The sequence below is a fragment of the Myotis lucifugus genome, unplaced genomic scaffold (assembly GCF_000147115.1).
Source record: "Myotis lucifugus unplaced genomic scaffold, Myoluc2.0 scaffold_33, whole genome shotgun sequence".
NCBI lineage: Eukaryota > Metazoa > Chordata > Mammalia > Chiroptera > Vespertilionidae > Myotis > Myotis lucifugus.
Window position 1 is genome coordinate 3,098,759 of NW_005871081.1, and position 20,492 is coordinate 3,119,250.

Here is a 20,492-nt window from a genome sequence, read left to right on the forward strand (position 1 = left end):
TTCTTTTCCATTTCTCCACGTGTATTTAAGTCAGGTGACTAGCAATTTCAAGCTGAAGTCTAAATTATTAAATTTTATTTTCTTTGTTGCCTTCCTAACTATATTATTTGCTGAAAACATTTTCTATTTAATGTTAATAATATTAACCACAAAGTAATTAACTGATCAAGAGAACATTTTTTAAAAAATCTATACACATAGGAAATAAGCTGCGGTAGTTGTTCCCTTCTGTTATTGTCTACTCATCAGCTAAAGAAATATCGAGTGAGAATGGGGGGCTGTGGGGTGACTTTCTGACCATCATGCTTCTAGACTCAGAGAAAGGGTTGGCCTTATACCCATTTTTCCCAACCAACATACAGGCTTAATTTAAAGCAGCATTCAAATCTAATTGAATTCCATATCAAAGAGTGGCTTCAATACCTTTCATCTAAATTCAAAAACAGTATAATTACTAATCATCCTAGTTAGCACATCTCCAGCAGTGAATAAAATTGCTGTGGATTAGCAGGAGTCTGATCAGTAGCATTTTTTAAAATATGTATCTTGAAGGAGCTTTTGGATGGAAGAAAACATAAAACAACACAAAATTCAAATTTCCATTTGAGACCTTTTATGTCAGAAATATTCTTGAATAGATATATACTTGTCACCCTGCATCTTTTTAGTAATCCACATGAGAATATATGTTTCTCAAAAGGTTTTGGTACCATAAAAAATATATATATATATATGTTTACAGATTTTATATGTAGGAAATGTATTTTAGAGAGCTCCAATGTGTGTTCAATATGGCATAAAATAGAGGATATAAACTTCCCTCTCCTTCAAGAACAACAAATGCCTGCCTTCACTGCCTTTTTGACTTCCAGCACCAACTCTCACCCTGCCCCATTCACCTAGTTATAAATCATGACCTGTTCCCCAAAAGCCCCATCATGCCTTCAAGTAGCAATCACCAGAAGCATACTATTGATTAATATAATCAAACATTCTCTTTCACACTTAGCCATTTCTGTTGACTTCATTATTAATAATCATTAATTCTAGGTTCTCAATTAGGAGTCAAAGTATGGGAACGGGTCCTGAATCTGACATTGCCAATCTCCATGCCCCTCTAAACTTCTCTTTCCCCACCAGAAAACGAGGGATTAAAAGATACAAAGGTCCCAGGCTCCCTGTGGACTCCAAAAGGGAGGAGCCCCCAGTTAGAGCCCTGCTGTATACCAGGCACTGGCTGGGTGCTTTTCAAACAATGCCTCATTTAAATTCTGTTGTGAACCTTTTTTTTTTTACATTAAAACCCAAAAGACTTATCTCCAAAGCCCAGGCTGTCTGCACTAAAAGATGCTGTTCTTCAAAGGAGATAAGATCAATTAAAGCTCTCTGAAGCTTTTAAAAGAAAGTCCAATTGAGAGTATAATAGCAAGGATAACTGATGATAACAATGAAGATAAAGACTATCTTCTGGTTTGTTTTTAAAAATCAAGATTTCACAAAAGACAAGGCAAAAGCCTTAATGTATTTTCCATCTCATTTGTGTTAGCTTTAAGTTTCCCAAATAGATAGCATAGCCTTGGCATATTCATTGGGAGACATTTCCAATTGTTAGTAAATTTCAATATCTACTTAAATATATGCAAGTGTCTTTGGGGCACAGAAAAGATAAGAAGCCAACTATTCTTCACGTTTTACACGTGGACTCTGGGTAGTCTTCCCTTTGTAGACCCTTCAGCATATTTCTGCCTCGCCCATTCCAACGTGATAAACTGCTCTGTGAAAAGAGAATATGGTTCTATTCTTAGCAGACACAAACTCTAATTATGAAACAAAAAACCTTGGCTCTGATTTAAAAACTAATCCAGAGTTAATTATTGATAACCTTCCTTATCTATTTCAGTAATGTGTCCTTCGTTGGCAGGAATGAGTGCATGATGGTTTTTCGCAATTTCCTCCCTGAACTGAATAATGACTGTTTCAGTTTATTGTTCCTTTACAATGCCCATTCCTTAGATTCATTAACCCAATGGATAGTTAATGCATGTTTACTACAAACCAGGGCAGACAAGATCTCTGCCATCAATGGACTTCATCCCTATAGCTCTGAGACAGGAACACACTATATCCCATCCATATATCGACTCTGTTTGTTCTCTGCTGACAGGCACTGGACACAATAATGCTGTCCAGTCCCTCCACTGGACATTAGAGGGACTGTCAGCAGGTAACAGAGTCCTTCGTATTTGAATTCAGAGCATGTAAAGCAGTGGGCAGCATCTTTAGAATAATCTGGTCCTGGTGTCCTACCTCAGGTCAGGCTATTTAACATGGTTGGTGTCACCTCTTCCATCCTGCTCGAAGGCGCCCAGTGTCAGGGTGAGAAAGCACTTGGCAATCACAAGGAAGTAAGGTGGAAAGTTCTTGCGATTAAGTGAAAATACTCCTTCTCTGGAACACTCACCAACTTTTTAAGGTATGCATACTACATCTGTGTACGCATGACCCTTTCCACAGTAGCAGATATTTGAAAACAGCTGTCATATTTCCCTGAGTCTTTTTCTCTTCAGTGTAAATGTGTTTACTTTCTTCAAAGCTCGCTCCAAACACATGGCACTTCAATTTTCACTTCCCCTGATAAACATTTTCTGAATACATGCTTTATTTTTCCTCTTAAATACAGGAAACAAAGAATTGAACTCCCAGTCTGACCTCTTCCCCTACCACTTATGTTCTAGGCATTCTGCTTCTATTAATGTAGTCTCAATTAGCACTGGCCTTATTTATTTGTTTGCTGTTTATTTGTTAGTAGTTGTTTCATTCATAAAATTTTTAAAAACCTCCACAATATCATTTGGCCAGAATTTAAACAAAAAAATCAGGAAGGAAGTACCCAACAAAGATAGGCACTAGGAATTGAATTAAGGATTCTAATTAGGAGAACAGAATGAGTAGAAAAACAATATGGGAAGTGGAGAAAGGTGGAGACTGCCTACCTACCTACATGGGAGCCTGCATTGCTGTTTTCCTAAGAGGAGAATAAATTCAATTATGCACAATGCTCAGGTATACAGAAATGATGCTCATCACTCCTTAATGATTCTGAGGGCACTGTGGAATCTTGAAGTGCCTCAGGTTCATCTTTATGAATATTTATTATCGCTGTGTCACAGTGTGCCGCCTGCAGAAGCCGCGTGAGAGGTATTTGTGGATGCGATTATGTTGAAGCTGTGTGGGACTGCGTGCTAATAGAGACTGCTGATTAAAGAAGCCTCCATATGTAAGTGCTCACTGCAGCGTTTTCTAGTGCTTTCTTATATGTGTGTATAATAATTTTATAAATTAACATTCCTGGAGAAGAGGACATGTCAAATTATTAAACAAAATCAGTAATGGGTAAGACCTTCATAGCCATTTAGTACATTCTGACCTCGGTAAAGGGAGTATCCAATGGAAAGGGTGGAAAAAGTCATGTGACTGATACCCAGACAAGCGATTTCTCCTTTATGCCAGTTATGCATCAACATGAGTGTCCAGCTTTACTTGGGTTGGGCTAGAAAAGCGCCTCTCAGATTTTAGAGTCCCAGTCAGCAGGTCCACAATTGGGCCGGGGCGTCTACATTTTAAGAAGCTCCAAATGCCGCCCATGGTACTTATCTTTGGGTCACACATTGGAGTGACAAGGGGTTGAAGCACAACTTTTGGAATGTCCTACTCCCTTCACTTCTATGGCTCCAACCACTGGCCACTGAAGGCTCAGGGGGAAATTACGGTCACAGAGTGCTCAAGCTGTGCCTTTCACCTGGAGGAACAGTCTCACTGGGGTGTCATAAAACCACACATAAAGACATCGGTGCTTCAAGACCTTTCTCCCCGGAGGTCCCCCTAGAGCAGATCTTCAAATAGAGCTCTTAGCCATGGATTAAAATAAAAAACAAAAAACTTTCCTATTGCAAAATTTAAGCCTCTGCTCTTGACAACCAAAATTATCTTTTTTTGCCCCTTTTATGCATTTTTTAAACCAAATTTCACTTAGTAAATATTTGATTTTGACATAAACTCAGGCAAAATACAGATTTTTGTTTCTAAACTGTGGTCAAAACTAACTTTTAGTTTCTGAAGGGAAGATAGAGTAACTTGAAAATGCCAAATAAAATTGATATCTTTCAAAAATCATTAAATTAGCAAATATTTGTATGCTAACAGCTATTATAAAACTTTTGTAAAATAGTTGATTCCTCTAAGTAGACTAGGCATTCCATCTGCAATTACACTTATATTGTTCATTTGCATGGATAATTTGTTTTGATTAGAAAGATGTAAAATTCTAACTGAATTCCAAATGAGTTGAATTTAAAGTAGGGGGTTTTCATAAAGTACACAGTAAATATTTAAACCAAGAAACAGTCTCTTTGGGTTTGGTGGGTGATTACTGTAATATTTTGATTTGTTTTAATTCAATCATTTAAAAATATAGATTCCATTCTGTTTCAAGTAGATTGTAGTGTGTGTTGTATGGAGAAATTATATACTCACATTATAATATATTTTGAGTACATACAGTGGGGCCTTGACTTACGAGTTTAATTCGTTCCGAGACCGAGCTTGTTAAGGAGCTCGTTAACTCAAATTACTCTGTCAACTCAATGCAAAAAATCTGCCGAGAGACAGCTGGTATCTCAAAATACTCGTTAGTCAGGACACTCATAAGTCAAGGCCCCACTGTATTTGAGTTCATTTCTATGTTCAGCAAATATGATTCATTTCAGCTCTTTTTGGTTTGGTTCCATATTATATAGTTTATACAATAATCATCTTAAAAACTCACCTCTCATTTCAAAATGTTATTTTTAAGTCAAAACAATTTTAGAACTCATAACCTGAAGGCTCAGATATGCCCGCGCATGTGCACACACACAGGCATGCACAGCATTCTCTGTTACTGCTCTGTGTTCCTCTGCCCTCTTCTGGTAGCAAGTGAGACTCCCTTTGCTCATTTTAAACTTACCTCCAGTTAACTGTTTTTTCCTCTCGCAGAATTGCAGTTCGAAATACTTTATGAAGCAACTGGACAGGTCATTAAGAGTTGTCTTAGCATGTCCAAAGGCTTCTAAAATGCACAAGACCTACAGTAAAAGAGGACCGTTTATTGAACTCAGTTTTGTGTTGTTGTTTTTTTACATAAAACTAGAGAATAATAGCAAGAATATGAGAAATATTCCATTATCTAAGAGGTTCTCTATTGTTCATATAACCGCTTGTTGGATGTTTGAAGTCCCTCTCCTACAGCAAACTACAGTAGTGTCCTTATGCATGGTTTCACTTTTCCACAGTTTCAGTTACCTGGGGTCAACCATGGTTCAAAAATATTAAATGGAGCCCTGCCAGTGTGGCTCAGTGGTTGAGCATCAACCAATGCACCAAGAGGCCGCTGGTTTAATTCCTGCTCAGGGCACATGCCTGGGTTGCGGGCTCAATCCCAAGTAGGGGGCAACAGGAGGCAGCTCTCTCACATTAATGTTTCTTTCTCTCTCCTTCTCCCTTCCTCTCGCTCTAAAATCAATATAAAACATATTTAAAATATATATTCAATAGAAAATTCCAGCAATAAATAACTCATGTTTTAAATTGCGCACTGTTCATGTGTAACATGATGAAATTTTCCGTCACCTCACTCCTTTCACCCAGAAAGTGAATCCTCCCTATTCTAGTGTATCCGCGCTGCATATGCTACATGCCTGTTAGTAACTTGTAGCCATCTTGGTTATCATATCAACTGTGGGAGCATCAAAGTGCTTGTGTACAGTAACCCTTATTTTACTTAATAATGCCACATTCACATAACTTCTATGAAGATGTGATGTTATAATTGTTTATTTTGTCATTGTTGTTAATCTTTTATTGTGCCTGCTTTAAAATTAAACTTTAACACAAGTATGTATGTATAGAAAATGTACACATTGATAAGATGTGTGAATCAAAAATCATATATATGTATGCTGTTGTGGCTTTGGGGAGAAGAAATTAAAGTTAAAAGTGATAGAATATATTTTAAAAATAATAAATGCACTTAAATACTGGATTATAACCTTCTTTCAACTTTTACTTAATTTACACTCTTTTTCAACACCGAACCCCTGCATTATGCTCCCTTCACCCTGTTATTGCTTCAAACCAACCATTCTCTCCCACGGAAACAAGAATAAGAATTCTAGATGAAGCTGTGTGCCCAGCGTTTCTTACTGCCATGTGTTCTCTTTCAGAAGTGAGGAATTTGAGGTTTTAAAATTCTGTTAATAAAGCTCCTCAGATCAACCTGGCATCTGAAATTCATTCTTGATGTGTTTCCTTAAACACTGACTATAGGACAAACACAATTTATTCTCATAATTTATTGTGCTTGTGATAATGATTATGACCAAGAAATTCTCCAAACAGCATGAAAATATGAAGGTCAAAGTTGTTTTTCCAGATAAAAATAATATTAAATACAGTTCCTGTATTAGCCACAAGAGGGAGCACAATAACACCTCATCATAATTTCAGGTAACAATATTTTTGAGAATTTTAATCTAAATATATAAAAAAAGAAACTTTGCTCCTATTTTTTAATATTCTGAATACTGCTAGACCAAGGCATTCAATTTGCCTGGAAGTACTTTATATTTTTAAAGATTATGAAAAACACTTTGATGTTAATCAAGTGTTGAGTTGTGATAATGAAATATATAAAATATCTGTTTTGGAAGTTTGATCTTTTGAATAGAAACATATATTAAATCTTTACCAAAACTCTATTATTTGTCTCTTTATAATAAACTAATTTTAAAGATCAAATGAATTATAGTAGTTATGGCAGAAATGTTTTCTGAAAAATAATTACAAATAGTTTTTATGAAGGTGCTATTTTTGCTTATTTTACAATAGTTTAACATTACATAAATATATAGTGAAATTCATAATGCAATTATATCACTTTTTTACCTTTCTAAGGTCTTTATTGTTGAAAGTATCACATAGGTCCTCCTTTTTCCACATTAACCTCTTCCAGCCTGCTATATCACAGCTTAAACATTTATGTTATTACATTAAACAACTGTTTAAGATTCACTGAAAGGATTAGAATGTTTTAGAATATTTAATAATTGTTGGTGTTGTATCAGATAACAAACTGAATTTTTATTGTTATATAAAAAATACATAAAAGATAAATAATGACATGTACCCAAATAGGAAGTATAGGGTAATTGTTAAATGTATATGCTTTGTAGTGAGAAGTAGCTGCAATCACATTCCTGTTCTGCTAATGACAAATTATATCACAAATTCCTTGAACCTCATTTTCCTTTATTCTAACACAGGGATAACTCCTTTGGTGGTTATAAGTGTCAGGTGTATAAAGCCCTCAGATTGGTACCTGGCACACATTTAGCATTCAGAAAATAACAAAGATTAATTTTATTTTTTGTTAATAATAATATAAATGTAGATATACAACTTCATATATAAATATATGTGTGTATTTATATAAAGTTATATATGGATATATGTAAACTTTTACATATACATATATGAGTATACATGTATGTGTGGATATATGTGTATGTGTATACATATATTTCCCTTAAATCCTCACAACTAGTGTGTCTATTTTACAGGAAAGAAAATTGAGAAATTAAGTAAGTTTCCCAAAGTTCAGAACTTTTAAATAGTGGAGCTGAGATTTCAATACAGTCTCTCTGTGGAATTAATGTGTTCAATCACCGCATTATAGGGCTATTACTGCTAGCATAACAGTAAACAGTACGTACAAAGCATAAAACTAAAACCATTAAACAAAATATAAATACTCACATGGCATTCTCTCATTATATATTCTAAATTCGAAATAACCAGTGGTTTTTATCTAAAATTAACCATTTGGCCAATAGGTGGCACTAGACAAATGTGTTAAGAGAAATACTAGAAAAAAAAAATAGTCCACCATTCAATTTGCCTTTGACACGAAATAATGAGAGTGATGCACAGTAATAAAACTTTATATTAAAAAATGTAGGCAAAGGGAAGTAAGTATATATTTCTTCAGTACTTACTGACTCATTTGATTAGCATGATTTTTTTCCTATTTACATTGTATAGTATTATTTTCCCATAAAAGTTTAACAATTATGCCATTAAAAGTTATGCACTATTATCATGGTAGTAGTTAACCTACTGTGTTTTCTAAAAATAAAAAAATCTGTGGCCCCTTCAATACAAAATAATGTCTTAGTCAATTTGACCCTATAATTCTGCTCTGTAAAAGCAGTCACTCAATAAGTGTCTAAATCATTTGACTGAAATTTAATGTTTCTTAAGGTTGAAACTCTGTTGTTCCAGAATTACTGAAAATTTTCAGGCAGTTTTCACTCCCCCAAAAAGCATGACTTTTATGTTCCAATAAACCATGGAAAATCCCCTGCTTCCACAGTATAAAACTGAAACGCAGGGATTCTAGGCAACAGCCCTCTACAGTGAGCTTATCTGTTTTGAAATTATACAGGGAAACAAAAGCAACAACAATGGTGACAGGATTCAAAGCCCCCTGCCCACTGCGTAAAGCACAGTCAGAAGCCCATTGCAGAGGCAGAACATAAACCTAAGCAGACTTTTAAGATGAGGCCACTGAAGTGTTAGGCTAAAATCCAGAAATATCACAGCTGTGTATCCCTAAACAGTGCATGGGGTGCCTCCCTAAAATGACTAACGTCACCTCTGGAGCTCAATGCTTGCCTCTCCCTCACCTTCCCGAGAGCAAGAAAACCTCTCTTCCTCTCTGCACCCTCTTCATGGAGGGCACTATTCACCATGACAGCACGAAACTTACAAACGGCAGCTTCCTCCCAAACCCCTTCATTTTATTCTCCCCCCGACACATTCCATATTATAATCTTTAATTTGCAAAACCTTAATTATGCCATTGATGTAAACCACAAGGAAAAGGTTCTCCATTCCTCAGCCTCCACACAATTCTCTGCGGAAGATCATCCTAATATTCTTTCCTTAAACGTCCCCACCACTCTTTCACTCTGTATCTGGTAACTGCTGATAAGAATAACCTTCAAAGACTGTTTTGTTTCACACTATGCCAAGAAGCAGGGCAAAACTGTTTGGGCTAGACTCGCCCAGTATTTGCTAACGGAAGACACCCTGTGTATGTCAGTTGCACACATCCCTCAGGCAGCCTCATGCCCCGTGTCTGCTGGCGTGGTACCTCAGAGGGATGTCTCACCATCTAATCTGGCTGGACTGGCTCCCTACTTCAGCCCACTTGCTTCGCTCCTTTCAGAGCCATCCAATGCATCTCATTCTGTACTGAGCATCAAGCTTTCTACCAAATTGCTCCATATTTCAAGGATGTTCTTTTCTGCTCATCTCCTTAATCAGATTTTCCTTTCATGCAGCTCCTCACTTAAATGTATGTAATTTCACGGAACTCTTGTGATGTTATACAGATTTACCGCTGATTCATAAATGTAGCCAATGCTTGCATGCGATTTCCAGATATACACTTGGACATTGTGCAAAAAAAAATGTGCTGATGTTTTGGATACTGAATAATATTCATGCAGATAATAACTTAAAGGAAGAGCAAAAAAAGCATAATGGACATGAACTTTCAGCCATACTCAAACCTGGGAAATATTATTTGATGAGACTAGAAATCACTTATTTATGACATCTTTAATTTGCCATGAGAAATGAATAAAACAAAACAAAAATGAATTAGAAATCGTCTTACGTAAAGTTTCCATTGATAGTATAATATTGATTCCAAGATTCTAATTAATTTTGGAAGAGTTAGATCTATCTTGTCCAAAGACATTCAATTTGGAATGTATTCACTTAAGCTAAAAAGCAAAGCCAATTTGCATAAAGTAATCTAGAATGCATTTTAGAAATTACATAGCCTGCTCTTTCTCAAAGGATCATTTTAATAAATGATTGCTTAAGTCTATAATTTACAGTGGAGACTATTGTTTCTTGTCATGATAATTAAGCCAATGGATCCTGCTATTCTATTAGTTAACTCACGTCTATTTTATAACTGTGTTGTTTTATAAATTTTCTAATCCTTAAATGTCAGTAGTCAGCATATTGCAAGATCTGAATAAAAAAGATAATTTATGCTCTTCCCTGAAATGTTAAATTATTTTGAGCTGTGCTGTAGAAATATGCAGGTGCTCAATTTATAGGCCGAGCTTAGTAAATGGCTATGAAGTAAAGTTTTTAATGAACACGTGATACTATGGATACACTGCAGTATTGATTTATTCTATATTCTTCATAATGAGAAAAATCTCCAGGATCAGGCACATGCTTGGGAATCCATAAAAGCATATTTAACTTTTGAAGGACTTCTTATTCAAAAGTAGAAAATATAAGGAAATAACATTAATCTACCAATTAATGTAAGTTCCTCTCATTTCTAAATGAGGAATCCAATACTAAGTCTCCAGAATATCCCCAGGTAAACACTACCTGGCAGAAATACCTCTGCCCTGCAGCACGAGGTAAAGGGCTGAGCGAAAGCAAACCAAACAGCACAATACTCATTGTGAAATACATTTCTAGATTTTCAATGTGGGAACTTTTACATGGCCCTGTTTTAGGGAATGGCCTACGATAATAGCGACTGCTTTTATCCCAATGTAATCGGACACTTTCAAGTATACAATTACTGCATGAAACGCAGGTCTCATTCTGCAAAGGTGCTCGAGGTGAAGCTGTGTGGGGAGATTCTGGAGGGGCACGCTGTGTAAACTTGAGACCGAATTATTATACCTGCAACACCTCACTTAGAAATACTCTCCAAGAATGTGTGTGCTGCTACAGCATGGCCTATGATGTGTATCAAGTGTTTTTGTTTTCCTCTTCATATGCAAGCAAATGTTTATTTAGAAAGTTGCAGAGGCAGAAAGGGGCCAGCTGGGCTCTGTGAGCTCAGAAAACAAGTTATAGAGGCAAAAGAATGGCCCTTGGAGTTTAGGAGAAAGCAAGCAAAGAGACACCCCTAAAGGAAGAAGGTATGTGCACGTGTGTGTGTGTGTGTGTGTGTGTGTGTGTGTGTGTGGAGAGAGAGAGAGCTAAAGTGTTTTTTCAATCAAGGAAATGATACAGCACATAGGGACATTATTTTCTTGCATGTCATACAGAGCATGTTGATTTATTTTTTACAAAACTTATATTCCTCTTACATATGTGAGGAATTGAACATAATCTTTGGCATATAAAATTCATGTGTTTTTGGCCTGGGGTTGAAGATTTACTTTCTACTTATCAATGCCCATAAGGTTTCTTGTTGTCAATTCTCTTACACACATTGAAACTTTATTATCAGTTTTCATTAATCGCCCACAAGTTTTGCTTATCGGGTCAACCCTGCCAAAGGCATCTACACCCCAAGGGGCACTTTCTAGGTGGACAACAACCTCTAACTAAATTACGTGTTTTCAGTCCAACTGTTCTGAGCAAATATGAAGAGAGCATGTTTGAAACCTTTTAAAATATATACAAAAAAATAAAAGTTCACTTGAACAATATTCATTTATACCAAGCCTCAAACTTTTCTTTTTCTTTATTTCCACAAATTTTGTCCCACTTATGGTCAAACGCATAGTGTATTATGGTGTCACCCTGTATTTTTAAATGACATTTTTTCTTGGCACAACGTATTTCCCAAGCCAAATAAGAAACTTACGTGTTTGAATTTGGAATCAAAGATAGGCCTGCTGGTGCCCGACCTACAGGTTAGGTGCCTAATTATTTGTTTGCTGGCTTCGGTCTTTCCAGACCCTCTTTCTCCACTGAAAGAAAAGAGAGAAAAAAACACAAGTTTACTGTTTTTGGAAACTATAGTAAAAAATTAATAACCACAGATAATTCTCCAGCATGATGACAGTAGGGAACAACATAACTTTCAATGAGTTTATGGTATCCTTTTACTCTTTAATTTGATTCATTCATTCAAATCATAGTGAATATCTCCTATGTCAGGTGCCCTATGGGGTCTAGATGCGGGACTACAAATGAATAGGCTGCAACCTCTGCCATCCAATACCTGACAGCGCAGGAACATGTAACTTAGGTGAGTACAGGAGGAAGGTGTGAGGTGGAAAGAGCCACCATCAACTGGTCCTCAGCTTGTAAATGACAGTAGTGAGGTGGAGCCAGGTGATGGCCCTCTGCCCTGGAGGTGCACGCATCCTCGTCCTAGAGTCACCCGGCCTGGCTTTGTGAAATCTTCCTGCACCTTCCCGACAAGACATTACATCTTCCATCTTTCTGAGCTTTCCTTCTCTTTTCTTCTGAATGAATATAAAGTGTGCAGCTGCTAAAACCAAGTTGCTAAGATAACAGAGGTGAGCAAAGCACTGACCCTCAGCAGACCCTAACATGGCCCATTTTCTCTGGAGGCTGCTGTCAGTTTGGACAGACCATGTTTCCCACTGTCCTTCAACCTAGGAACAAGCACGGACCAACTTGTTATTTTTAATGATATTTCCCAGGCATACTTCACACCTTACCTAATTCCTATAAATAATTACTGTATTATACTCCTGAAATTAGACAATTTAGTATTAAAATTCTAATATAATAATTGCCATACCAAAGTGGTCTGATATAAAATAAAGTTTTTAGTACATCCAGATAGAATACTTTTATCTCTTAGTCTTTTATCTCTGAATCAAAAAATTTAAATATATATATATATCTTTACTAGTGTTTTCTCAGGTTTTTCCCTTGAAGTTTTGTTCTAATGAATTTGATTAAAGGGGGTTTGCCAGAAAAGAAGCTGAACTTTAATTACTTTATTCAGGTCTCGGGCTGTTAACAAATGCTTCTCCCCTTATCCATGCTGCCTGCAAACATTTTCACCACTTTTAGAACAAGCGCCCCCACATCCTCAGCAGAGCAGGGGACAGTGACCTGCACAGGACAAGCGGCTCCTTTTCTGGGTTCAAAGACCTTTGCCTTTAACCTTCTAATTTCAGAGAAAAAGCAATCCAGACCTTTCACAGTGGAAATTTAATTTCTATAATTATATTTATCGTTACTAAAATTCTACTTCCCAGCAAACTGATTAGATGTTTCAAGAATCTTTTTTTAAATAGAGATTTTGCTTGCATTCACTCAGGAATAAATCTTGAAAATACCATTTTCCTTTTTTAAATATTGCTCATTCTTTCAAATGAAAGTCACTAAGGACCTACTATGTGCCAGAGGCTTCAGAGGTAAAGAGGTGAAAACACTGATTCCTGTGCTAGCTTCCCAGGATACTCTCAATAAACACTACGCACAGAAATGCCACATAATTAAAACACAGTGGGCAATGCACCCAAGGGTGAAGGAGCAAGTACATCTCCTCAGGGAACTTGGGACGACGTCTGGATGAGGCAGAAGTTGAGCTGATCCTTGGAGAAGGAGTAGCATAGAAGGTAGCATTTATTTGGCATTAATATTCAATAAATATTCCCCGAGCTTCTGTTAAGCAAGCTGAAATAGGTGGCGAGTGCAGAGTGGTGAATGGGGCAGAAATAGCCCCTGTGAATATGGAGACACGGAGGCCTGTGAGGGTATGGGGCTGACCTAGTGGTCACTGAGTACCTCTCTGCTCCCACAGTTGCATTGCCAGACGAGGAGCAGGGAAGGTCAGAGCTAAAATCACACATATTTTAACTCTCTCATAAAATCTAAGAATAGACACATTTCATTTAAACTGAGTAAAATACAAGGAAATTTTTTTAAAAAGAGAGAGAGATGGGTTAGGACAGGCTTGGCTCCATAAGCGATCATGTTAAAACTAAAATTTCTAGTTCAACTTCTTCAAGAAATATTTTTTTATCTCAAAATCTAAGTCTATGGTTAAACTGGAAGTTGACCAGATATTTGGGGTTGTGCTAATCAGGGGCGCACAATAATGCTTCAGCTTCTCTGAACAGCCTTGTCTGCTAAATCTGTTCATGACAGAGGCGGACCCTGTACTGCTTATCCCACAAGCTACTTGTGTGTACAGCAAATAGCATTAATTCAGATTTGCTCAGCATAGGGCTAGGATAGTGGCTATTTGTCACAGATGTTCAAACAATTAATTAAAACTATCTCACAAGGCATTTAGAAAGGCAAAGGGAAGGCAGATCATGGTGGAATTATAGCCCAGGAAAAATAGCTGAGAATTATTACAAACCTTTCCTCAAGATAAAACCTAGTGTGCCACTGGGGCCTATATTACCAACAAAATGAGAAATAAGATTAAAATTTGGAAATAACATTTTCCTGGCCTAGCACTAAGTTACAGAATTCCTATTCTAGGAATACGTAGGTTTTGATCCCAAATCTTAAAAATTGTCTGTTGCATAGCTAGTTATGGGACATAATAGACACCAAATAAGGGAACTTTATAGGCAGTGTGTTTAGTTGAATTCTAAATGTATCAATGTTAATGTATTACTATAAATGTAGAAAGTTTTTATATTAGTCAGATGATCAAGGAGGTAGAGAAGCTACATAAAACACTAATCTTGAAAGAAGACAGAATGACTATACAAATAATTCCTTGTGATCACAGATTTGTTCTTCAATTCTGAATACCAGAACTAGGTGATACTCTTAAAACTTAATAAAGAAATCTTTCTTTCAGAATAGGTGGTTCATATATCATCATTTAATAATTCACATTATTGGGCTCATATCCCCAATTCACTATTTACTAATTATAATATGCTAGGCTAATTAGTTAACCTTTCTAATACTCAGTCACCTGATATAAAAATGGTGATAAGAATAATACCTATCAATAAGGTTGCTAAAGTGATGAATATGATAATACATAGAAAGCATCTAGCACTTAGTAATTTCTCAATACATATTACTTGTTATTATTGTTAACCCTGCCAAACATTCCTCGCAATCTCATAATTTTTTAAAAGTATTCCCTTTTTGTCACAGTAAGACCGGAAAACACAATAGATGAGGCAAATAAACATAGAGTTGCTTGATTCAAGAATGGATGGGGCCACCCTCTAGTGCCTCCCTTACCCAGGGACATTTTGGAACAAGTGTGAAAACAACTACTTACTTATATGTTGTTTTGTAAATGAGAACACTAATGTTTGCCACCCATCAATCTGAACCTCCATGACATTTTTTTAATCAAATTGATAATGTGAAAGTACATAAATAATGCTTATTTAAATATTTAAATTGTCTCTGGGTTCTCTCCATCTTTCCTTCTTTACATGCCTTCATTTCACTTTGGCTGCTGTTGTGCAATGGTTTATTTACAGGGTCAGTTTTCAACCAACACTCTGGGTCAGAACTCAGGGAAAGCCATGAGTATAGAAACCCCTCCTTTACAGGTTTCTCCTAATGTCAAACATGATTCTCAATGCAGATCTTATTTCGATGCCTAAATATTTATTTAATCTTATATCAAAACATAATCACATTTCACCTCTAACTCTGTGAGATTTTTTTTTTTGGTGTAAAAATGTTTGCTCCAATATAAATCATCCTCCTGAGCAGTGATCTTCACATTTATGGGCTAATGTTACCATTACATTTCAATAAAAAATACTTCGCAGTGTGTAATTTTGGTGAACTATGAGCAAAAGTAAATACCTAGAAGCAGGTGGGAAAACCCACAGTTGCAAGCTAATAATTTTTATTTTGTTTTTTGGGCAGCACCACAATTTGGAGAACTGTGGAACAGGTTCACTAACATCGGATGCTTTTCTTTCCCCATGTGTTCTGAGGTTTGAAAGCAAAAGCACTCTGGTTTGAGGCTGTAAATCTTCAAAATGAACTGAGTTGCAGGTTAAGTTGCTGATATTGATCCAGCCACACTTGGGGCTATTTCCAACAACAAAGACATTTCTCCTTTGTAAGGAATCAACGATGTACTGGACTGCAACCTGCCCAGGAAGTAAACAGATGTAAACCATAATAGATGCAGACATTTTTACAGCCAAGGCCCCAGGATGGGGTGCAGCATGGGTTTACCTGAGAATGAAGCACTGGGGCCGCTGCTCCTGGAACAGCTGGTGCAAGGCCTGCTCCGCGCAGGAGTAAATGTGGGGTGGCAGCGAGGAGCAGGGCTGCCCCGTGCTGCTCCGGTACAGCTGGGAGACCTGGAACACAGTGCAGCATAGACAGACATCTCTGTAAAAAGGCTTCAGGACACTGTCCCGCATGACTCAGCTGACTTCGCTCCCAAACATGAAAGTGAATTTATCTCTGATTTTGAACCCCATTTGTAACTACAAAACATTTGTCAAATTATGCCCTTTTCAGCACATTGGAAGCATTCATAATGATAAAATGGAGACATAGTTGATCCTTCATAACTAGGTTCACAGGCTTTAAATTATTCGGCTGTCTTTAAAAAGAGCAACTCACAAAAATCCTGTTTAATAGGTAAACAAGAAGTGAACGGAAACTGTGGTGATTTCCATCAAATACAATTTCTCTGCATCAACTAATTTCAGTCGCAGGAGATAGAAAGGATTTTTAATTTGAATAGAAGGCAGTTGCCACTGAAACACATATGAATTTATAAATTTCTCAGAAAAACAAATTTTTAATTAACTTAATTTCAGTGACAGTGATTTATGATGATTGCCATGATGATTCAGTGCCAGTATTTTCATGACTTTTGAATTTCTGATGAATCCACTTACATGTGAATAAATTTGAAATGATAGAATGACTTGTGAGGCATGAAAAAATATCAGGCAAACAATTTTTACTTTATAAAATAAGTGGCCTGTTTCTTCAAAGATGTCAAGACTGGGAAGTTCAATAGAAAACTGAAGAACTGCTCCAGACTGAAGATTCGGGAGCCTGGTGGATCCATCCTGTGCCCTGTACGGTGGCCTGGACTGTGGACTATCTGCTCATTACTGGACAATGGCAAAAACTCCTAGAAGGCCTCTTCATCAGGTGATGGCAGTACCTCTGTAAAAACTCCCTATTTTTGATGGTTGTATGGAGGGTAGATAAGAAAATGCCTTTGTTTGCAGAAAACACACAGTACATGCCTTCAACCTTGATATGACCACAGGCCAGCAAATTATTTGAAAATGGTTGAGGAAAAAAGTTGTTAGTACTGTTTGTCTGCAAATTTTCCATTAGTGTAACATTATTTAAAATTATAGGGGAAAAGAATATTTGACAGTAGAATAAATAATCTGCAGTTATAAGACAATTAGAATCTCACAACTATCATGTTGCCTGGAATCTATCAGGTACATAAGAGAATATACTGTAAGATCCATTTACATAAGGTCAAAAACAGGTCAAAGTAATCTAGGCTGTTCGTCGTCAGGTCAGGGGGACCTTGGGCAAGGTGTTAGCAGTGATGAGAAAGGAGCAAGAGTGAGGCTTCTGGAGTGCTGGTCACCTTTGCATCTGAGAGCTCAGGAACATTGATTATTCTGTACACTTAAAAATGAGCACTTTCCCATATGCATTATATCTCAACAAAAATTTCAAAAAGCTAAAGTCATTAAACACTGTGGATCTGGCCCAGATACCAGAGGAAGAGATCCCTACAGAACTAACTCAAGACGCATATACATGGGGAATTGGTACATGGCAGGTTTCTGCATCACTGATCGGTATAGTAAAGAGTAGTGCTGAGAAAACTGACCATGTATTTGTAAAGGAAACAAATGTCGAATTCTATATCATGCCACATGTAAAAATAAATTCCAGATGAATCTAAGTCACAAATATAAACAGCAGAGCTTAAATAATTTACTTTTAACATTTTTTATTTATTGATTGATTTTAAAGAAAGATAGAGGAAGAAAGGGAAAGAAAGAGGAACATCGATTTGTTGTTCCACTTATTTATGTATACATTGGTTGATTGCTGTATGTGCCCTGACTGGGGATCAAATCACAACCTTGGTGTATTGGGATAATGCTCTAACCAACTGAGCAACATAGCCAGAGCAAAACTTAAATAATTAGGCAAGTATATGAATAGTGCTATCGTGATTTGGGTAAGAAAATGAGGGTCACAAACACATTTATAATGGCAATGATGGGTCAATCTCACAACATTACATTTAACAACTCCTGTGCAACCACAAGCACTATAATAATAAAATAAAAAGTCTAAGCAAAGCCAGAGAAGAGAATGAACTGTGCAAATGACCAATTATCAGTATTTTCTAAATGATTCTTAGAAATCAATGAGAAAACTGGAAATGAAAGAAAAAAATTGGGCAAAGAATATAAATGGAAAAAAATGTCCAGTAAATATGAGAAAAGATGCAGAAACTCTGGTAAGCAGGCAGTGCCATCCTATATAATAAAAAAGCAATATGCAAATTGACTGTCACACACTCGCACAAGATGGCCGCCCCCATGTGGTCACAAGATGGCCGCCACAAGATGGCTGGCAGGGCAGGGCAGTTGTGAGTGATCAGGCCAGCAAGGGAGGGCAGTTGGGGGCAACCAGGCCTGCAAGGGAGGGTAGTTGGGGGCAACCGGGCCGGCAGGGAGCAGTTAGGCGTCGATCAGGCTGGCAGGGGAGTGGTTAGGGGGTGATCAGGCTGGCAGGCAGATGCGGTTAGGGGGCAATCAGGCAGGCGAGCGGTTGGGAGACAGCAGTCCCGAATTGTGAGAGGGATATCCCACAGGGATCGAGCCTAAACCGGCAGTCGGACATCCCCCGAGGGGTCTCAGATTGGAGAGGTCTGGGCTGAGGGACAAACCGCCCCCCCCCCCCCAGTGCATGAATTTCATGCACCTGGCTCTCGTTTCAAATAATAAGGAAATATTATTACACATAAAATATGAGCAGTTTATACACATAGTTAAATAATAGTAATGATGGCTTATACTTGTTATGGGCTTGCTGCTGTTCTCAATGCTTTATACTCACTCTCTTATCCATTCCTCCCAGAAACCTAGGAATTGGGTATGAGAATCATCTTCTTTTTATAGATATAGAAACTGATGCAAAGTTTTAGTGCTCCTAGGTCATATGGCCAGTTAGCAGTGGAGGTCGATTTCCTGTCAACCATGTAATTTCCTGTCCTTTACGGAAGTTGAATACACTTTTATCTTTGTAATCTCAACTGGGCTGTTTTCTCAGCTTGGTATTATAATATATTGTATGTTTTCTGAACACAGTATTCACTCTGTCATATCAGTTGTAGCAATGGAAGTGGATAATGTTGGTGATATTCATCATTTCCAGTTATTTCAACTGCAGGATGACCTTATTAGCTGCTTCCAAGGATTTATTAGAGTCCGCAGCTCTTCTTTATTTATTTCAACAGAATACAGTGTGACTTCATTTTATTTTATGTTTAAGTGAAGGTCTAAAAGTTGAGTTTGTAATGTAGCAATCTTGTCACAACAAAGTGTAAGCTTTAAGTGCCAATCAAGATTCTGCAACTATGCAGAGGAAATATCAACTATTTCTTCTAAACCAGCCTGATTAATTTCATCTTTTCTATTTTTCAAGCATTTCATGATAGCATCTTGATTAAATGAATTTGACTGATTCAATTGCTGAGATAACTCCTCATCAGATACATTTTTACCAACTACAGCTTTGAAAAATTTGGTAATATATTCCAGAACATATATAATATATTCTATTCTGTGGAATCCTAAACACTCTGATAATCCTGGTAGACAGAATAATTCAGCCACAAATGCCATCAATTATTTTGTGCAGAAGCTGTGGGCCCAGCTCGAAGCCGGAAGCTTCTGCAAACACCACCATATGATGTGTTTTAATAAGTAAAATACTATAGGACATTTAGAATAAACTAACTAGACCTACACCTTTTTTAATACATATATTTTTGTATTGATTTCAGAGAGGAAAGGAGAGAAATAGAGAGATAGAAACATCAATGATAAGAGAGAAGCATTGATTGGCTGTCTCTTGCATGCCCCCTACTAGGGGGGATCGAGCCCGCAACCTGGGCATGTGCCTTTGGCTAGAATCAAACCCAGGCTGACACTCTATCCACTGAGCCAAACCAGCTAGGGCTACACCTTTTAACGTGAAAAAATATTTAAAAGCAGAAGGATTAATAAATATTTTAAAAGGATATAGATAATATGTCTTCTGAGTGAATTTAAATAGAAAATAACAGTATGTGCATTTTTATTGCATATGTATAGTGCATATGTATAGTGAATATACAAAAGATTAGATGAGCATATAATAATTACAGGGCAGTGATTGTGATTGCTTATAAAAGGAATAAGCTGAGGTGGAACTTAGTTCATAGTACACTATGTCATCTAAACTAAGACACCAAGTCATTAAAGCATATCTATTTTCTGTACTACCGAGAAAATAAATGTTACACTTAAACTAGAAAACAATGTCTTCTTGTCACATCTTTAAAGTTGCATCCTTCTCCAGGAGTGTATGTGAAACAATGCATTTTTATTTAAAATATTTTTAAAAGAAATGAGATC

At 36.9% G+C, this 20,492-nt stretch overlaps 1 protein-coding gene and 1 pseudogene across 1 annotated transcript in view; both read right to left on the reverse strand.

The window, feature by feature from the left end:
- MYO16 (myosin XVI) overlaps positions 1–20,492 on the reverse strand; it is a 524,958-nt gene that overhangs the window by 273,088 nt on the left and 231,378 nt on the right. Inside the window, exons 13-15 of the mRNA XM_023752474.1 lie at positions 16,039–16,166; positions 11,738–11,843; positions 5,006–5,123 (exon numbers count right to left, since the gene is read on the reverse strand). Of these exons, the coding sequence (XP_023608242.1) occupies positions 5,006–5,123; positions 11,738–11,843; positions 16,039–16,166 (352 nt within the window). The remainder of the gene's footprint in view (positions 1–5,005; positions 5,124–11,737; positions 11,844–16,038; positions 16,167–20,492) is intronic.
- Positions 19,249–19,782, reverse strand: LOC111825575 (annotated as a pseudogene).